The following is a 21,905-nucleotide window of genomic DNA, read 5'->3' as shown; positions in this document are numbered from 1 at the left end:
AGGTGGTCGTAGTACATATTGGTACCAACGACATAGGTAGGAAAAAGGAGGAGGTCCTGAAAACAGACTACAGGGAGTTAGGAAAGAAGCTAAGAAGCAGGACCACAAAGGTAGTAATCTCGGGATTACTGCCTGTGCCACGCGACAATGAGTATAGGAATAGTGTGCGGTGGAGAATAAATGCGTGGTTGAGGGTTTGGAGCAGTGGGCAGGGATTCAGATTTCTGGATCATTGGTACCTCTTTTGGGGCAGGCGTGACCTGTACAATAATGATGCGTTGCACTTGAATCTGAAGGGGATCAATATCCTGGCAGGGAGGTTTGCTAAGGCTATTGGGGGGAGTTTAAACTAGAATTGCTGGGGGGTGGGAACCAAACTGAAGAGACGGAGGAAGGGGCCGTTGGCTCACAAATAGAGAAAGCTTGTGGGCATTGTGAGAGGGAGGACAGGCAGGTGATAGAGAAGGGACTCGCTCAGGCTGACAGTTTGAGATGTGCCTATTTTAATGTAAGGAGTATAAAGAACAAAGCGGATGAGCTTAGAGCGTGATCAGCACTTGGAGCTAAGATGCTGTGGCCATTACAGAGACTTGAATGACTCAGGGGCAGGAATGGCAGGTTTTAGATGTTTCAGAAAGGACAAGGAGGGAGGCAAAAGAGATTGGGGCGAGGCACTGCTGATCAGAGATAGTATCATGGCTGAAGAAAAGGAGGAAGTCATGGAAGGATTGTCTACTGAGTCTCTATGGGTGGAAGTTAGAAACAGGAAGGGGTCAATAACTCTAACTCGGTGTTTTTATAGATCACCCAATAGTAACAGGGCCATTGAGGAGCAGACAGGGAGACAGATTCTGGAAAGGTGCAATAATAACAGTGTTGTCGTGGTGGGAGATTTTAATTTCCCAAATATCAATTGGTATATCCCTAGAGAAAGGGGTTTAGATGGGGTGGAGTATGTTAGGTGTCTTCAGGAAGGTTTGCTGACACAATATGTAGATAAGCCTACAAGAGGAGAGGCTGTACTTGATTTGGTATTGGGAAGTGAACCTGGTCAGCTGTTAGATCTCTCAGTGGGAGAGCATTTTGGAGATAGTGATCAGAATTCTATCTCCCTCACCACAGCATTGGCAAGGGATAGGAACAGACAAGTTAGGAAAGTGTTTAATTGGAGTAAGTGGAAATATGAATCTATCAGACAGGAACTATGGAAGCATAAATTGGGAACAGATGTTCTCAGGGAAATGTATGGCAGAAACGTGGCAAATGTTCAGGGGATATTTGCGTGGCATTCTACATAGGTACGTTCCAATGAGACAGGGAAAGGATGGTAGGGTACAGGAACCATGGTGTACAAAGGCTGTTGAAAATCTAGTCAAGAAGAAAAGCTTACGAAAGGTTAAAAAAACTAGGTAATAATAGAGATCTAGAAAATTATAAGGCTAGCAGGAAGGAGCTGAAGAATGAAATTAGAAGAGCCAGAAGGGGCCATGAGAAGGTCTTGGTGAGCAGGATTAAGGAAAACCCCAAGGCATTCTACAAGTATGTGAAGAGCAAGAGGATAAGAACTACGACCAATCAAGTGTGACAGTGGAAAAGTATGTATGGAACTGGAGGTGGTAGTGGAGGTACTTAATGAATACTTTGCTTCAGTATTCACTACAGAAAAGGACCTTGGCGATTGTAGGGATGACTTACAGTGGACTGAAAAGTTTGAGCATATAGACATTAAGGAAGAGGATGTGCTGGAACTTTTGGAAAGCATCAAGTTGGATAAGTCACCAGGATCGGACAAGATGTATTCCAGGCTTCTGTGGGAGTTGAGGGAGGAGATTGCTGAGTCTCTGGCACTGATCTTTGCATCATTAATGGGAACCAGAGGACTGGACGGTTGCAGATGTTGTTTCCTTATTCAAGAAAGGGAGTAGAGATAGCCCAGGAAATTATAGACCAGTGAATCTTACCTCAGTTGATGGAGAAGATCCTGAGAGGCAGGATTTATGAACATTTGGAGAAGCATAATATGATTAGGAATAGTCAGCACGGCTTTGTCAAAGGCAGGTCATGCCTTACGAGCCTGATTGAATGTTTTTGAGGTTGTGACTAAACACATTGATGAAAGAAGAGCAATAGATGGAGTGTTTATGGATTTCAGCAAGGCATTTGATAAGGTGCCCCATGCAAGGCTTATTGACAAAATAAGGAGGCATGGGATCCAAGGGGAAATTGCTTTGTGGATCCAGAACTGGCTTGCCCACAGAAGGCAAAGACTGGTTGTAGATGGGTCATAATCTGCATGGAGGTCGGTGACCAGTGGTGTGCCTCAGAGATCTGTTCTGTTCTTCGTGATGTTTATAAATGACCTGGATGAGGAAGTGGAGGGATGGGTTATTAAATTTGCTGATGACACAAAGGTTGGGGGTGTTGTGGATAGTGTGGAGGGCAGTCAGAGGTTATAGCGGGACAGCAATAGGATGCAAAACTGGGCTGAGAAGTGGCAGATAGAGTTCAACCCAGATAAATGGGAGGTGGTTCATTTTGGTAGGCCAAATATGATGGCAGAATATAGTATTAATGGTAAGACTCTTGGCAGTGTGGAGGATCAGAGGGATCTTGGGGTCCGAGTCCATAGGACACTCAAAGCTGCTGCGCAGGTTCACTGTGTGGTTAAGAAGGCATACTGCATATTGGCCTTCATCAACTGTGCGATTAAGTTCAAGAGCCGAGAGGTAACGTTACAGCTGTATAGGACCCTGGTCAGACCTCACTTGGAGTACTGTGCTCATTTCTGGTCACCTCACTACAGGAAGGACGTGGAAACTATAGAAAGGGTGCAGAGGAGATTTAAAACAATGTTGCCTGGATTGGGGAGCATGCCTTATGAGAATAGGTAGAGTGAACTTGGCCTTTCCTCCTTGGAGCAACAGAGGATGCAAGGTGACCTGATGGAAGGGCATAAGATGATGAGAGGCATTGATCATGTGGATAGGCAGAAGCTTTTTCCCAGGGCTGAAATGGCTAACATGAGAGGGCACAGTTTTAAGGTGCTTGGCAGTAGGTACAGAGGAGATGTCAGGAGTAAGTTTTTTTTTAATGCAGAGAGTGGTGAGTGCGTGGAATGGGCTGCTGGTGGCGGTGGTGGAGGCGAATACAATAGGATCTTTTAAGAGACTCCTGGATAGGTACATGGAGTTTAGAAAAACAGAGAGCTATGGGTAATCCTAGGTAATTTCTGAACTACATATATGTTCGGCACAGCATTGTGGGTCGAAGGGCCTGTATTGTGCTGTAGGTTTTCTATGTTTCTAAGACCACACTCAACAGGGCAGCAAACAGTGAATGGGCAAAAGACAACAAACTATCCAAATATAAAAGAGAGAGAAAAAAATCAGTAAGCAATAAATGTTGAGGACATGAGATGAAGAGTCCTTGGAAATGTGGGAACAGTTCAGTGATGGGGAAAGTGAAGCTGAATGAAGTTACCCCACTGGTTCAAGAGCCTGATGGTTGAGGAGTACTAACTGTTCCTGAACCAGATGCTGTGGTTCTGTACTTTGTCCTGATGGTAGCAACGTGAGGAAAGCTATGCCTGGTTGGTGGTGGGGGTCCCCGATGATGGATGCTGCTTTCCTGCAACAGCGCTTCACATAGATGTGCTGAATGGTGGGGAGGGCTTTACCCGTGATGGACTGAGCCATATCCACTACTTTTTGTAGGATTTTCCATTCAATGACATTGCTGTTTCCATACCAAGATATGATGCAACCAGTCAATATACTCTCCACCACAAGTTTGACAAAGTCTTATCAGATGTCATGCTGAATCTTTGCAAACTTCCATGGAAGTAAAGACACCGCCGAGTTTTTTTCGTAATTGCACTTACATGTTGGGCCCAGGACAGATTCTCTAAAATGATAACACCGAGGAATTTAAAGTTGCTGAATCTCTCCACCTTTAATACCCGATGAGGACTGGCTCATGGACCTCTGGTTTCCTCTTCTTGAAATCAATAATCAGCTCCTTGGTCTTGCTGACACCACTCAGCTAAGATTTTCAATCCCCCCCCTTCTACATGCTGATTCGTCACCACCTTTGATTTGGCCTCTCTTGCCTAGACTCACCTATCAAGTGGGAGTTTTTTAAAAGTGAAATAGTGAGCACAAAGCTAACATGACATGTTAAGGAATATCAAAAATTGATTAATGACAAGAAGAAAAAACAAGCCAACAAAATGGTGGAGCTCTTTCTGTACATAGAGTGCTGCAGTGGTTTTATAAGGAAATTAGATGAACAAACACAATACAAAATATCTCTGGCACAGAGGATTAAGGAAATCCCAAGGCATTTTATATGTCCATTAAGAGCAAGAGCATTGTATACATCTATTTAGAGCTAGAGGGTAACCAGGGAAAGAATGGCACCCATTAGGAACAAAGGAGACAATCGGTGTATGGGCAAGAGGATGGAGAAATCTGTTAAGAGAATATTTTTCGTTATATCCACAAAGAAGAAAGAAAGTCGGAGATTTCAGTTGGGATAGAAGAATTCAAAAGCATAAAAAATAAGATAACTTAATGGTCATGAAGGCAGTAAACTTCTATAGCTTGATGAAATGTGCCCCAGAATGCTGTGGCTATCTTAGTTCAAAGACCTGAAGGACAAATCAGGGAATAATACACAGGTTGTCCAAAATCTATAGTAAGAAAGTTACTGGGAAAACTTTCAAAGAGATGTGACTAATCTACACCTGTAAAGGCAAAGCTTGACCAGGTTGTCACAACACTTTGTTGGTGGGAGATCCTGTCTAACTAATAGAATGGAGTTCTTTGAAGAAATAACCATATATAGTACAGGTCGGCCTTCACTAATCCGGCACCATTGGGATCTGAGGAGCGCTGGATTGGTGAAAATGCCGAATTACAGAAGGATCACATTAAGCATAATCAGTGCTGGATTATCGAAGGAACCGGATTACAGGTAGTCGGATTAGTGAAGGTCGACTGTACTGCATATATGTAATGCCCTGGTTAAGATTTCTACTGCTATGCAGCAAGGTAGTTTATATTAGCAATTTTCTGTAAAAGCAGTGTCCAACCTAGAAAGTGTGTTCTGGCTTCGGCTAATATAAGGAGCTATGTTGTCCAACTTATGAATGTGTGTCAGCCAATCAGGATTGTGGGATGTGAGAGAAGCTTCTAGAGAGCTGTGGGGAAGAGTCTTCTGAAGAATGGTAGTCTGCTTTGGGATCTTTTGGCAGGAGCTGCAGAGTGGAACACAAGAGAAGATGCTGCAGAATGCCGTTGTAAAGAGAGTCCCTGTTCCAAGAAATGTTTTGTGCAGATGTATGGCTCCAAGGAGGAAGGGCCAAGACTCCTGAGAGAGCCACTTCATTAGAGATGATCAAGGTGAGTTTGGAACGTGGCGGGATCTATCACACAGACCATGCCAGCGTGCAAGTAAAGAGATACACCCTCAACTACTCCAGTATGAGCTCTAACGTTATGTGCACATTGGACTGGTTTAACTGTAATGGGCCCTTTTATTTTTCTGTAACTCTTTATTGATGTTGAAAATTTGGTAAATATACTTTCTTCATAATTTTATGCTGGTGTACCATGTCATTTCTGGGCTACTGTTAACTGTGTATGTGAAGTATTTACACAGCTTTTGTTCAAAACGAAGTTCATTTAAACGGAACATATGTGATGTTCCTGTTTGGTTGAACACCAAATCATACCAACTATAGACATATTTTGTTTATGAAAGGTGGTCTTCTCACTGCTGAGTCACGTAGCTGTTAGCAAAGGAGTCATGTCTGTATACAAGCCCCAGTGAGGGGGTTACATTTTATATATATTACTTATACAGTTGCAAGAAAAAATTTTGAACCCTTTGCAATTACCTGGTTTTCTGCATTAATTACTCAAAAAATGTGGTCTGATCTGCATTTAATCACAATAATAGATGAACACAATCTGCCTGAACTAATAACACACACAAATTTGTACTTTTCATGTCTTTAATGAACACATTGTTTAATCATCCACAGTCCATGCTGTAAAAAGGTATGTGAACCCCCGTATATATACACAAGGGTAGAACCTCCTTTAGCAGAAAAAACCTCCACCAAATGTTTCCTGTAGCTGCTGATCAGACTTGCATTACGGTGAGGATGAATTTTAAATCATTCCTCCATACAAAACTGTTTCAGTTCATCAATATTTCTGGGATACCTTGTATGAACAGCCCTCTTCAGGTCATGCCACAGCATCACAATTGAGAAAAAACCTGGACTCTGACATGACCATTTCAAAACACGAATTTTCTTCTTTTAAAACCATTCTGTTGTTGACTTACTCTTGCGCTTCAGATCATTGTCTTGTTGCATCATCCAACTTCTATTAAGCTTCATGTGACAGAAGCCGACATTCTCCTGTAAAATGTCTTGATACAATTTTGAATTCATTGTTCCATAAGATTGTACGCTGTCCATGCCCTGAGGCATTAAAGCAGCCCCAAACTGTGATGCCCTTTCTACCATGCTTCACAGTTAGGATGTGGTTTTGGTGTTGGTCTGCAGTAGCCTTTTTTCTCCAAGCATAGCGGTGTGCATTTCTGCCAAAAAGTTCAATCTATCTATAGAACATTATCTCACCCAGAAGCATTCTGGAACATCCAGGTGGACTTTTGCAAACTTGAGACGTGCAGTAATGTTTTTTTTTGGAGAGCAGTGGCTTCCTCCGTGGTGTTCTTCCATGAATACTATTCTTGTTCAGTGTTTTTCTTATAGTGGACACATGAATAGAGATTTTAGCAAGTTCCAGAGATTTCTGCAGGTCTTCTGCTGTTACCCTTGGGCTCCGTGTCGCCTCCTTCAGCACTGCACACTGTGCTCGCTGTGATCTTTGTAGGGTGCTCTCTCCTATGGAGAGCAGCAACAGTACTGAATTTCCTTCATTTATAGACAATTTCTCTTACTGTGGACTGATGAACACCCAGGTCTTTAGTAATGCTTATGTAGCCTTTTCCAGCTTCATGCATCTCTAAAATTCTTCTAAGGTTCTCTGAAAGTTGTTTTGATTGAGACATAGTGCACATAAGCAGATCTTTCTTGAGAAGAGCAGGCTCTGTCAGTAACCTGACCTTGTGTGTCTTTTTTATAGGGCAGGGGACCTCTACAACCCACACCTCCAAGCTCATCTCATTGATTGGAACACCTGGCTCCAAATAGCTTTTGTGGAAGGCATTACCCCAGAGGTTTACATACATTTTTGAGCCTGGACTGCGGTTAAATGGTGTATTCCGTATTGCCAAGTACAATTGTTTTTTGTGTTATTAGTTTAGACAGATTGTGTTTGCCTATTATTGTGACTTAAAGATATATATATATATATATCGTGTGCCTAAGATGTTTGCACAATACTGTAGTAATTTTATGTATTGCAATAAGCCTGATTCTGAAAGAGGAAAGGGGAGCAGGGTGAGGGGAATCATGATTGGGAAAAGGGGAAGGGAAAGGTGGGAGAGCGGAAAACACCAGAGCGACAGTCTGTACTGTTCAATCCACTAACTGAATTGAATCAAATGACCTTGCCTGATATCTCAGGGCTGCGTGTGTCTGCACCCGTGCCAACCCCACCCACTACTGGCAGTCCTTCTCTGCCAACTGCCCCACACCTCTCCTGTGGTGCTCTACACTTGCTAATCCCAACTTCATTTGCTCCTACCAGATTTACAAGTTCGCTCCATGTTCATATAATACAGTACTGTGCAAAAGTCTTGGGCATCCTAGCTATATATGTCTTAGACATATATATGGAGCTAGGATGCCTAAGACTTTTGCACAGTACTGTACACTCAGTGGTAACTTTATTAGGTACAGGAGTGGAAGTCAGTGTTGTCTTCTGCTCCCGTAGCCCATCCACTTCAAGCTCTGACATGTTGTGCATTCAGAGATGCTATTCTGCACACCACTGTTGCCATATGTGGTTACTTGAGTTACTGTCACCTTCCTTTCAGCTTCATCCAGACTAGCCATTCTCCTCTGACCTATCTCATTAACAAGGTATTTTTCACCCACATTAATTGCAGCTCATTTGTTTTTTTTTGCACCATTTTGCACCAGAGGCATTGCATGTGAAAATCCCAGGAGATCAGCAGTTCCTAATTTACTCAAACCACCCTATCTGGCACCAAAAATCATTCCACAGTCTATGTCACTTAGCTCACAGTTCTTTCCCATTCTGATGTCTAGCCTGAACAACTGAACCTCATGACCATGGCCTACATGCTCTTATACATTGAGTTGCTGCCACACAATTCACAGATTAGATATTTGCATTAACAAGGAGGCATACCTAATAAAGTGGCCACTGAGTATATATGTATGAAAGCACTATAATTGATGTGGTTTTCATAGGACAGGAAAGCCCTTGACAGCATCCCACATAGAAGGCTGGTCCAAAAATTTCGAGCTTATGTAATCCAAGGCAATGTAGAAAATTAGATCCAAAATTGGCTTAATACAGGAGACAAAGAGTGATGATAGAGGGCTGCCTTTGGGATTGGATGCTAACAGAAAGGTGCTGGGTTATGTTTGTGAAATATACAAACAACTTAGATGCAAATGTAGGTGTATTGGAACATTTAGGGATCTTAGAAAAATTGGTGGTTTCCTTAAGAGTAATTTGAGTGTACAGAATGATATTGATCTGTTGATGAATTGGGACAGATCAATGGGAAATAGAAATTAATTCTAAAATGCAAAGAGATATACCATGAATGATTATGCCCTGGAGAGTAACGAGGAACAAAAGGGTCTTCCTGTACAAGTCCAAAGATCTCTCCAGTTGGGAATACAAGTAGATAGACAGCAAATCAGATACTTGCCTTCAATAGTCAGGTATAGGACTTATAAGTCATTGGAGAGCTTGATGCAACATTACAAAACATTCATAATGCCAAAGCTGTAATACTGTACACTGTTCTGGTCACCACACATCAGGTAGGTTATGACTGCATGGGAGAAGTTGCAGAGAAAAATCCACCAAGAGATTCCCTGAGAAGGGATGTGACAGACATAACTGGTCCATGTAAATTCTATCAACTGCAGTGCCTCAATGTACCTCTTTAAGAAAAACACTCAAATTAGTCAGACAGGATCTCTTAACACCTAATGCCTGTTGACTGTCCTGTGTCTTTGCAAGTGTAAATTAAGACAGACAGACAGATAGATAGATACTTCATTGATCCCAAAGAAACTACAGTGTCACAGTAGCATTACAAGTGCACAGATATACCAATATTAGAAGAGAAGTAAGAAAGAATGAAAAATAAATCACCACAAACATTCTAACAGGAGGGGTTCATCACTTCCCCGTCTGTAGGTTGACTCATTATAGAGCCTAATGGCTGAGGGTAAGAATGACCTCATATAGTGCTCTTTGGAGCAGCACAGTTGTCTTAGTCTATTACTTAAAGTGCTCCTCTGTTCAACCAAGGTAGCATGCAGAGTGTGAGAAACATTGTCCAGAATTGTCAGAATTTCCTGTAGGGTTCTTTGTTCTACCACAGCCTCAGCGTGCCCAGTTTGACTCATATTACAGAGCCACACTTTCTTATCAGTTTATTGGGCCTGTTAGCATCACCCACGTTGAAGCCATTGCCTTAGCACACCACCACAGAGAAGATTGTACTGGTGATAAGACTGGTAGAACATGCGAAGGAGAAGGCTGCATACTCAAAGGACCTCAGTCTCCTCAGGAAGTAGAGATGGTTGAAGGTTGGGGCAGGGACTTGATATAGGTATACAATATTATGAAAGGCATCAATTAGGATGATCATATGAAAACCTTCTTCATGGGAAAGACTAGAAGTCCAGATGAGCAAGATGATTAGGAATCCAAGGAAAACCTTCTATTGGCCACATAGGTGGTAAAAACAGAGATACTCAATGTTTAAGCAGCATCTAGATGACACTTAAATAGCCAAGACACAGAAGGCTGGGGATTAAATGGTAGTAAACGGGATTAGGGAATAAATATTCAATGGCCAGTGTATGCATGGAAGTCTGAAAGGCTATTTCTGTGTTGTATGCCTTTGTAAATCTATGAAATGCCCTTTCCGAGGTGGCTATATGAACCTTTCAGCCAGTTCCACCATTCAATAAGATGAAAGCTAATATGCTCTTTAAATCCGTTAATTAAATACAAACTTGAAATCCCACAAACATCCAAATCTATTGGGAACAGAGTACCAGCTTGGAAATCCTATATATAACAAGTATACATTCTAGTTCAAAGCCTTTATTGAAGGATAATGTACGGATGGATACAAAGGATTTCACTACATGTCAGAGCAGTTTCCTCTTGCCACACCCAAACTTCCCCACTGATCATCTTTACTTCTAACTTCCATCACTTGTGCTGGGGCTGTAAATTGGTTTCTTTGAAAATATCAAACACTGCACACAATAAACATACCTTCTGCTGACTAGTCCCAGCTAGTTGTATTTTCATTTTAAGTTATAATTAGCAGGTTGCCAGCAATCCATTCATTATAATTAAACAGCCTCATGCAGTGCTTAGAACAGTGGTCCCCAACCACCGGGCCGCAGAGCAGTACCTGGCCGCAAGGAAACGATATGATTTGGCGGCATGAGAGTTTCTTTAGAAGAGGTGGTAGGGGCCATAAAAGGCCTAACGATGATGATAACGCAGAGACAGCTGAGGCCGAGACTGCAAAAAAAAGAAAGCTTCCTTCAACAGAAAATACGACGAGTTGTACATAAAATATGGGTTTAATGCACCCGGTGACTCGCAAGCTCCAAGCCCCCTGTGTGTGATATGTGGAGACAAGCTGTCTAACGAGGCAATGAAGCCCTCAAAACTGCTTCGGCACCTTGAGTCCAAGCACCCTGCACTTAAAGACAAACCCGTTGAGTTTTTTGCGCGGAAAAAACGTGAGCAAGCGGGACAGAAGAAAGTGCTGAGAGCCACCATCTCCATAAATGCTGCCGCTCTGAGAGTGTCGTACTTAGTGGCTAGGCGTATTGCTAAGACTAAGAAATGTCTGTTTGAGCAGCTTTGCGAGGAAGTGGATACAGAGCACAAACATCTCCTCTTACACACTGAAGTCAGGTGGCTATCAAGGGCGAGAGCCCTGGCCAGGGGTTTTGAGTTAAGAGAGCCACTACAGAGATTTCATTCAGGAAAAAAGTCGCTACTGGCAGCACACCTCAGTGACGAGGAGTGGATAGCAAAACTCGCTTATCTGTGTGACATCTTCAACCTGCTCAATGAACTTAATTTGTCACTTCAGGGGAGAAAGACAACTGTCTTCAAGTTGGCAGATGGTGTCTGCTTTCAAAGCCAAACTGGAACTGTGGGGACGGCGAGTGGACAGGGGCATATTTGACATGTTCCCAACATTAGTTGGTATTTTGAGAGAGACTGAGGCTGCACCGTCCTTCTCACAGCTGGTGTGCAATCACCTATCTTCGCTGTTGACAGAATTCGAGCGTTACTTCCCAACCGCAAATGATTCAAGACGTGCAAAGGAATGGGTCTGTGACCCATTTGTGAATGTCCACGGTGAATCATCCATATCAGCACGGGAAGAAGATCAACTCCTCGAGCTTGCAAATGAGCTGAAAAGTATGTTTGACATAACATCTCTGCCGGCATTCTGGATCGAAGTCAAGGCTGAATATCCTGAGATAGCCACGAAAGCACTGAAAATATTGCTTCCATTTCCAACATCATATCTCTGTGAAGCGGGCTTTTCTGCAATGAATGCAACGAAAATTAAATTGCGGAATAGACTGGACATAAGGAACCCCCTTCAAGTATCGCTGTCTCCCATCACCCCTCGAGGGGACCGTCTTGTTGCAGGAAAACAAGCCCAGGGCTCCCACTGATTCAGCGATATTGGTTTGTTGCAATGATTTTATATGTTCATACGGGGAAAATATATGCTGTGTGTTTAATATCCAAATGTTACTTAATATGTTATGATGCTATTGACTTGTAAGTGACTTATAATTGACTTATCACTATATTCATGCGAGGAAAATATGCACTGTGTTTAATATTAAATTCGTTAGATAAACCCTTTTAGAAATGAAATTGAGTGTATTCGCCACTTATAAGTGACTTATAGTTGACATCACCTATATTCCGGTCGTGATTAACACCCCCCCCCCCCCCCCCGCTGTCAGCCAGTCCGCAAGAATATTGTCAATATTAAACCGGTCCGCAGTGCAAAAAGGGTTAGAGACCCCTGGCTTAGAACAACCAGCCTGAATAAGTGCCTGACAGCACAGCTGCCTAGAACAAAAGCCAGCTGGAGGACTGACTGCACTCCACTCAGGGCTGAGGAATAAAACCTGACCAGGACCAATCTGCCTGTTCCCTTCCAAGGATGGGAAAAACAGTAAGTGCAAATTATTCGGTCCTGTGTGCCTGGACTGCCATTCAATATGAACATTTACTTAGCACCACTTTTTGCACTGATTCCATATCTTGATTGCCTTAATACCTAAAAATGTAATCACAAAAACTGGAATAACACTCTCCTACAAGCTCGAAGGGCTGAAGCACTGCCAAAATTTAAATTGTAAAAAGTGCTATTGCAATTTCCAGCTGAGTTTTAAAAACTTAATCTGCATTTAAAATATTAAGTAATTTCCCCGTTTCACTTGTAAGAATATTAGCTGGTCTTTTTAACCACTGTTTTCGGAGACTGCTATTAGAAAAAGTAATAGTAACTGAGTGAACTACACTAGCAGTCTATATATCAGTGGTAGTAGATGCAGGTTCAATTGCAACATTTAAGAGAAGTTTGGGTATGAAGGAAGAAGTATAGAGGTCTATGATCCAGGTGTGGGTGAATGGAACTAAGCAGAATAACAGTTCAGTATGGACTAAGCAGGCTAAAGGGCCTGTTGTGTTGTAGTGCTGTATGACTCTATAACCATTCAAAACACAATGAAAGAGGAACATATTATTCAAATATATTGGGCAAATTTTTCTTTAATTTCATGCACAGCTTCTACAAAGCTCTCAACTGGAATCTATTTGGACGTGTCACCAGCTTTGGATTTAAGGACTGGGAGGGACAGGTGCCTCGATCAGCTCTCTAAAGTAATGTGCCTTGACATCTAGTGGCACATCATGTCACTGCACCCAATGAAGATTTAAAAAAGAGGAGGGACTATCAGTCAAGGGCTGCCTGTGCACCAGATGTGGTAGAGGAAGAGATCAAAAGGACTGACGTTGAATGCCTCATCCAGACAGCTAATTTATGAAGGGACGGAATTTAAGATTAGAAAGCACAGAGATGAAATTAAAAACAAATATTGCAAAGACAGGACATGAGAAAATTATTTTCAAGTTAAATGACATGTGTGAGAGGGCACAACTCAGAGTTATCTTTGATGTTTTTACATATTTGCTTATGAACATCAGAGGCTGAGGGGATATCTAATAGAAATGATGAGAGGTATAGATAGGGTAGATTGTCAGAATCTCTTTCCCAGGATAGAAATGCCAAACATTAGAGAACATACACTTAACATGATGGGGGGAGGGGATGGGGGAAGGAATTTAAAAAAGGTGCATGGTGTACAAACGAAGACTTTTTTTTAAAAAGCACACAAAATGGTCGTAACCTTAAACAGGCTGCCAGGAGTAGGGGTAGAAGCAGACATGACAGTATTTAAGAGGTCTTTAGACAAGACACATGAATATGTAGGAAATAGAGGTATATGACTCATGTAGACAAAAGAAATTCAGTTTAGTTAAGCATCATGTATGGCAGAAACATTGTGGGCTGAGGGGTCTGTTCCTGTGCTGTACTGTTCTAAGTTTAACTTGTGGTCCACACAAAAGTATTTTTTTACATTTAGAGATACAGCACAGTAACAGGCCCTTCTTGTCCAACAGATCCGTACCACACAATTACACCCATGACCAATTAACCTACTAACTTGTACATCTTTGGAATGTGGGAGGAAACCGGAGCACCCAGAGGAAACCCACACGGTCACGGGGAGAATGTGAAAACTTCCTACAGCAAGCGGCGAATGGAAACCAGGTTATTGGCACTGTAATAGCATTACACTTACTGCTCCACGATACCATGCGTAGATACATGGCAAAAGGATTAGAAATTGGGATGAAGGTTCACAATGAACACATTGTGCTTACCTTTGTAAAAGGGGAAGATGGTACAAATATTGCAACTGAGGGGGTATTGTGTAAAATGTTGGGTAAGTTGAATTAAACCATAAGACCATAATACATAGGAGCAGAATTAGGCCATCTGGCCCATCAAGTCTGCTCCACCATTCCATCATGGCTGATCCCTTATTCTAACCTCAACCCCAGTTCTCAGCTTTCTCCCCGTAACCTTTGATGCCATGTCCAATCAAGAACCTATCAATCTCTGCCTTAAGTACACCCAACAACCTGGCCTCCACAGCTGCAAGTGGCAACAAATTCCACAAATTCACCACCCTTTGGCAAAGAAATTTCTCCGCATCTCTGTTTTGAAAGGGCACCCCTCTATCCTGAGGCTGTGCCCTCTTGTCCTAGACTCTCCCACCATGGGAAATATCCTTTCCACATCTGCTCTGTCTAGACCTTCCAACATTCAAAAGGTTTCAATGAGATCCCCCTTATCCTTCTGAATTCCAGTGAGTACAAACCCGGAGCCATCAAACATTCCTCGTATGATAACCCTTTCATTCCTGGAATCATCCTTGTGAACTTCTTCTGACCCTCTCCAATACCAGCTCATCTTTTCTAAGATGAAGGGCCCAAAACTGTTCACAATTCTCAAGGTGAGGCCTCACCAGTGCCTTAAAAAGCCTCAGAATCACATCATTGCTCTTGAATTCTAGACCTCCTGAATGAATGTTAACATGGCATTTGCCTTCCTCACCGCTGACTCAACGTGCAAGTTAACCATGAGGGTGTTCTGCACAAGGACTCCCAAGTCCCTCTGCATCTCAGATTCCTGGATTTTTCTCCCCGTTTAGAAAATAGCATTTCCAACATTGTATTTCATTTGCCACTTTCTTGCCCATTCTCCTAAACATAAGCAGGTTAAGCGTCTTTGATAAATGGATTTATTACTAAGCTTGAATGAGGTTTTTTTTCTTGTTAAGGGAAGGAGAGTTACAAGGCTCTAACCCCCATTTTCAGAATTCAGGCATTGCTGTCAAGACTAGCTGTTATTAATCTTCTCCAGTGTTCTTAGGGAGAGGATGAGCCTTCTGAATCTTGGCACTGCTGTTGGTTAATGTACTCCCACAATATTATTGGAGAGGAACTTCCTAGATTTAGACCTGCCAAAGAAGAAACAAATCTATTTTCAGATTAGGTTCGTGCACATCTTTGAGGGAACCTGCAGGTGGTGATGTTCCCTTGCACTTATGATAGAATTGTGTTTAGGAGTGCTGTTTGAAAACACATGGTAAAGCTGCAGCATGTCTATGGCAGAGGACAAGGCGGCAAGAAAAAAGGCAGACTGATTTGCTCCAGATGGCATTAATCCTTTCTCATAAGTTATTGGAGCTTCACTTGTCCAAGAAAGAAGAAAGTACTACATCCAACTCCTGTTTTGTGGCTTGTAGACAGAGGAAAGTTTTGAAGCATCAGGAGGTGAATCACTTGCCAAATGTAATCAGCCTCTGATCTGCTTGTAGATAGTGTTTGTGTGGTGATCCAGTTGCCTTTCTAATTCCCTCCAACTCAGGATGTTGATGGTAGGGGTCATAGCAAAAAGTAATGTCATTGTATTTATTGCAGGAGATTATCACTGCCTGCGACTTGTGTCACAAATTTTACACGCTACTTGTGAGCACATGTCCAAAATGTTGTTGGAGTCACGTTTCAAGTTTTCAATTTGACAGTGACTGGGCCCAACATCTGAACCTCATCACTGTGGAGGGGACTGTTCTTGGTTATTGCACCTCCTATTAGATATCTAATTTTTCACTTCCGTTCACAATAGGACTTGGCTACAAGTCCCTGGTCTGCGAACTCATAACTAAGTTTAACATAATGTAGCTCATGATGTCACTGCACTAAGTTGGCATTTTATGTTTAGTTAACTCCAGTGCTGCTTTTGGCTTGCTCTTCTGCAGTCCCCATTGAGCCAGGGTTAATCACTGTGCCTGCTAACAATATCAGAGTGGGGGATATGCCAAGTCGCACATTTCTGCAGCTGCTGGCCTGCAGCGGCTCACGTATGTCTGATGTCCATCCCACAGAACAGGATGGAGAGTGCCCTCATTATGAAGGTAGAATTCATATGCACAAGGATTATGTGTTAGTTACTCCTGTGGACATGGACAGACCCACTTGCAACAGACTTCCAGCAGCACGGTGCCCACAGCCACATGCTTGAGAGCTTTTACAGTTGTCACTTCTTCTCTGTCACCCTGCATGAATGATAGTTGGGGTGGAAATTGGGCCTAACAATTCTAAGATCGGTGGTCTACTGATAGTGGCTAGAGAGATTCACACAGGACTTTCCTGAGGTCATCTCACTGGAGTAGCAAATACTACAAAAATGGGTAGCAACTGCATGAAAACAGTCTTCAAAAATGTGAGTAACATACAGAATGCTGGAGGAACTCAGCAAGTCGGGCAGTAGCTATGGAGGGGAAATAAGCAGTCAGTTTTTCAAGCCGAGACTCTGCAGTATCCTGCCTTCAGCCTTCCCCTGCAACTGCAGACTGGGAAAGAAACACACTGGAACCATCCTCAGATACCTTGCAGAACTCCATTTATGATTCTTTTATTGAATGCTACAGAGACATGTTGTGTAAAGTATCATTTACAGCATCATTTCAACTGTACTGCATACTTTAAGAAAATCAAATGCAAGAACTGCATGAACAACAATCAGACAGGAAACTCAGACCTATAATGCCTCTGTTCGTGAAGTCCCAGGCTTCAAAGATATCTCAGATCCTGGACTGAATGCCTTCCAGGAGGGAGATTCCTCAGATACCAAGTGCCATTTTTAACCACGCAGAACCACATAATGTTTGACTGGATAATACACTGGCCTATTTACGTTCACCCTTTAACACAACATCCTTGTGAAACAATCAATAGTCTATAATGCACAGGGCAGTATAAATGCCAGATCATGTGCAATGACTATCTATCCTCCCTAATAGCAATTACTTACACCGTAATTGTCATGGCAAAAATAGCCAAACAGAGTGATGAGGAATCCTCCCTTGTTTCAGAGAACCCCGAGATGTCGTGCAGTAGTAACAGGTTATGCAAAATTTGTTAAAAGGAAATGATGTTGTAAATGATACTTTACACAGCATGTCTCTGTAGCATTCAGTAAAAGAATCATAATATTAGGCAAAGCAGGATAATAATCCTTTGTATTTAGCATTACTACTGCTTTTCAACTGCAATATTTAGAAACAACTAACAGGATTTTAAAGTGCTTTAGGACATATTCATTTAGTCCTTGGTGCAGTGATATATACTATGAGCCTGTTATGCTGCAGTACAGTTTTCATTGCACCCGTGCATACATGCACATGACAATCGACTCAATTTGATCTTTTCCAGTAAACACTATCTGATATGGACATTATAATCACAACATCTGCAGTACCACAGAACTTAGTCTGTTGTTCATCAGCTCTCCACTGCTTTCCCTGTGTCTTGCCTTGAACTCTCATCTTTCTTGGCTCCTTGCATATCTCTCACTTCCCTTCATTTCCTCTCCAAATGCAATTTGCACTTGAGACACAGCTACATAGGTGCTTTGGAAAGGGAGGAAACAAAGCAATACTCAAATGAGTGAATTATAAACCTCCATTTTATAGATGAATATAGATGAATTTCAAAAACAGTTACTACCCGTCAACCATCAGGCTCTTGAACAGAAGGGAACATCTACACTAATTTAAGGACTCTGTTATATTGTTATTTCATGCTCGTTATTTATTGTTATTTATTTATATCTGCATTTGCACAGTTTGTTTACAGCTAACAGTTCCTGATGTTTGCAGTTGACAGTTACTGTTCTATAGATTTGCAAAATATGCCTGCAGAAAACAATCTCAGGGTTGGATGTGGTGACATGTATGCACTCTGATAATAAATTTTACTTTGAACTTTGAATACTAGATAGAAGCAAACTAATTGAAGTCCAGTATTTCAGAATATTATTTCTCATTTATTCCATTTCCAACTAGTTCCCTTACTTCTAATTTCCTTGAGCAGGAATGCCCACCATAAATATACAAGTACTAGAATCAGAAAGCACCAGTTCTGGGTGGGAAAGAACATCAGTGGTAGGATATGCAGTTATCTTTAACAACAAGAAATAAATTTGGAAAACCAACTTGCTGATGCTGGAAAACTGAAATAAGAACAGAAAATGCTAGAATTATACAGCAGGTTAGGTAGTATATATGGAGAAACAGAGTAATTGCTTCATTTAATTAGTTTTACCAGTGGAGATTGAATTGTAATGGACTACAGTGAAGCTTTCCATGTATTGGGTGAGTTAGTTTAGTCAAGGAGAACACAAAAGATGAAGCCTAGAGTATCGTGCCCAGGCTAGGATCACAAAGTTTCAATTCATTCTTATCGAAAGGGTTGACACAAATGGTTAAGCTGTTCGCAGGAAATTCAAGGCCTTTGCATAATAATTTAGAATTTAGCAACTACTTACATAGAGGCTATCAGCCATTTTGATATCATTGAGAACCCAACAGGATACTGCACTGATGTGTTGGTGCTCATGTATGTTCATAACCTCTTTTCCAGGACAAATCTGGTGAATGAGCCACACAGCAGAAAGTAAGGGAGACCTTTGTGGCTGAGGACACAGTAACTAAGATGCGGCCCAGATTGTAGGTATGGGCATTACAGAAGGTTGATGGGAGCATTGGACCGAACAGACATTAAATAATCACCTATTAAACTGAATGTAAATGAAAAATTTAAACATCAGCAAATGACTATCCAAGCCTGCTTTATGTGCATTACACTTAATTGATAAATTTGGCACCAGATGAGGGAGAAGTTGGGAGAAGGTGGGAAAGGTGTAAGATGTGAAAGCACGAAAATGTGAACGAATTCAGCAATGATTGTATTTAAAGGTGGAGCTAATCTAATAGATTGTAGATCTGTTTGGCTTCATATCTCGTCTTTTTTGCTATGCAAGTAGAGGCCAAGTTCAAAGCTGTCAGACTGTCCCATGCAATTGGAAAAATCCAAAGTCAAATTCCAATGCAAACGAAGAATTTCAGGTGGGTGTGACTGGCAAGTTAAATAATGCAAATTTGCATTAATGCTGACAAAACTGCTGCCCAGCTTGCGACAGACAAGACCATAAGATATAGGAGCAGAAGTAGGCCATTCAGCCCATCGAGTCTGCTCCGCCATTCAGTCATGGGCTGATCTACTTCATCCAGTCATCCCCACTCCCCTGCCTTCACCCCATACTCTTTGATGCCCTGTGGATTACACCTACCCACCTGCATCTGAACTCGATTTCCCAGCCGCATCCTTCTGATCATCAGCAACTGAATTACTTATGTACCGCCTGTGTCGTAAAGGGCTCATCCGCGTGGTGGTGTTTGGCTGAGGAACAAGGCGTGAAGGCTGGTTCTCCTACCATTAAACACAGAACATACTTCCTGTCAGTAAGTATTAGAGAAGCAATACTCTCACATATTCAGAATGCTGGCTCCTGGAATCAGCACAGCCAGTGAACTTGGTCACACCAGCTGACAATCACATTCTTATAAGGTTTTGGCTACACAATTGGACCATTGCAATAGGCCTTCCTGTAGGCAATTCCTATCTCTGCACTGTGAGGAGGCCCAGAGGTGATTCATGCTGTCTCAGCATGGGGTATCCTAAAATAGGCAGTCACACCCACAGACAAATGGAATTGGCCATGGGGAAAGGAAGAGCAAATATGCAGATACTGCCTTAATATTGAAATACTTATTGGATCAAACTGCATGCGTGGATACAAATACATTTGTTGTTGATGATCTTTCAGAGTGCTCCAAAGAAAAAATCATCAATCTGAGTACTGTATTAGCTATTTTCTCTTCAAATACTGATTAACTTGAATATCTCTGGCTTTTTGTGTTATTCCGATTTCCAGCATCCTCAAGACTTCGCCCTTAAAAGATTTCCAATCTGGATTTTGATTAACTTTCAGTAAGATGAGGGTGTGCTTAGTCCCAGTGGCTTCTCCGGGTCCAGCAAATGATGCAAGTGTTTGTCTTACAAGTTTCTTTTATGATCGTAAGACCATGTTTGACATTAATAATACAAAATACTATAAGTCCAGTTCATTAGTGAGACCAACAGCAGAGGATCTGTGTAGCCTTAGGTTATTGTACAGACCATGTCCTCCAAGCTCTGTAACAGCCACCCAGGGGGAGGAGGCACCGGAAACAGTATGAGAGAAAACTAAAGTGGACAAATGGTGCAAATGTTTGTGTTACATATTTACTTATGATTGCAAGGCCCTGTTGGATATTAGTAGTACAAAATATTTCAAGTCTGGTCCATTAGGCGAGACCATCAGCAGAGGAGCTGCGTGGCCTCAGGTTATTGCATGGACCAAGCCCCCTGCCCATTACAGCCAGGCAGGAGAGGAGGTGCTGGAAGCAATGTCAGAGTTTGCATTGGAATCCATGCTCGGTTAAAAGGCTAATCTCTGTAGGCCAGCTCTCCCTTCAATACTGCCTTCCAATGTTTGCTCCATGGAAAACAAACTGGATTATCTTCATCTGCAACTGATCTAGCACAAGATGAAGAACTGCTGCGAGCTTATTCTTATAGAATCTTGGCTTCAGGACAACAACCCATGTGCAATCAATCTTCAGGCCATCCCATTCAGGGACTTGTACTAATATTGCTTTGTGACTGTATTGTGCAATATTGAAACTATATGTGTTGCATCATATTTATACAGCATGTTCGATATGTGCTGTGTGTGACAACATGTAATGTGTTTTGCACCTTGAGTCCAGAGGAACAACGTTCCATTTAGCTGATACATGTGCGTGGTTGAATGACAATAAACTTGAACTTGAATACAACATCATGATTACTGGTTTGGCCACCTTCCACATCCACCAATTTCAATTACTGTAGTGAGCTTGCATATAGCAATTACAAATGTCAAAAAGGTTGGACTCCAGCCCCACTCAGTGTCATCTACCATGGCCAATCGCTGCCACTTTTCATTAATGGTTGTATGCTTTGTTTAGTCAAAACATCTGGGTTGAGTTGGAATGGTCAACCTTGTTCATCATGCACATCACTGATCCATTTTGTGGATGTCAGAACAGCTTTGAATAAACTCAGCCCTGTAGTATACACTTGTCCCAAGCAACCCCCAGACATACAGGTACCAACACAGCAAACAGTACACATTTGCTCCTCTCTTCTTCTGCAACTGTCAGAGGATCTGTGATCTCAGACCCACAGTGTAACTAAAACCTTCTAATCTATCCCCAGTGTGGCCATCTTAGGTGATTGGGTTACCTATGACCACCAGGCAGATGGTGACTGAAGAGATTCTTACACGTAATGAGATTGCTCAACCCCATACAAGAGAAGTGCCGAACATAGAGCCTGTTGAAGTTACAATAGGGGATAAGAACTCCTGTAGAAACTGCAAGTATCCTGCAGCAGGCTTCTGAACATATAATGTAAGGAGGAGAGTCACCTGATTGAACAGCTCATTAGTCAGGCCCAGGTAGTTGTGCAAAGCCACGAAAGTCACTCTCTGTAGCCTCACCATGATGATCTAGGAGAGACATAAACAATTGAAAAGCAGCTAATTAATTGAACTACCAGATGTAGATTGACAATTGTATGTCCATTAAT

At 42.0% G+C, this 21,905-nt stretch overlaps 1 protein-coding gene across 5 annotated transcripts in view; it reads right to left on the bottom strand.

Moving 5' to 3' along the window:
* The window catches only part of pnpla6 (patatin-like phospholipase domain containing 6), a 203,812-nt gene that overhangs the window by 107,716 nt on the left and 74,191 nt on the right, over positions 1-21,905 (bottom strand). For all 5 annotated transcript variants that reach the window (XM_063035875.1, XM_063035872.1, XM_063035871.1 and 2 more), the window contains 2 exons: positions 21,745-21,825; positions 19,526-19,661 (listed from right to left, as the gene is read on the bottom strand). In XM_063035875.1, coding sequence (XP_062891945.1) covers positions 19,526-19,661; positions 21,745-21,825 — 217 coding nt within the window. The remainder of the gene's footprint in view (positions 1-19,525; positions 19,662-21,744; positions 21,826-21,905) is intronic.

Source organism: Mobula hypostoma, chromosome 29, assembly GCF_963921235.1.
Source record: "Mobula hypostoma chromosome 29, sMobHyp1.1, whole genome shotgun sequence".
NCBI lineage: Eukaryota > Metazoa > Chordata > Chondrichthyes > Myliobatiformes > Myliobatidae > Mobula > Mobula hypostoma.
This window is presented reverse-complemented; position numbering and strand designations above follow the sequence as displayed.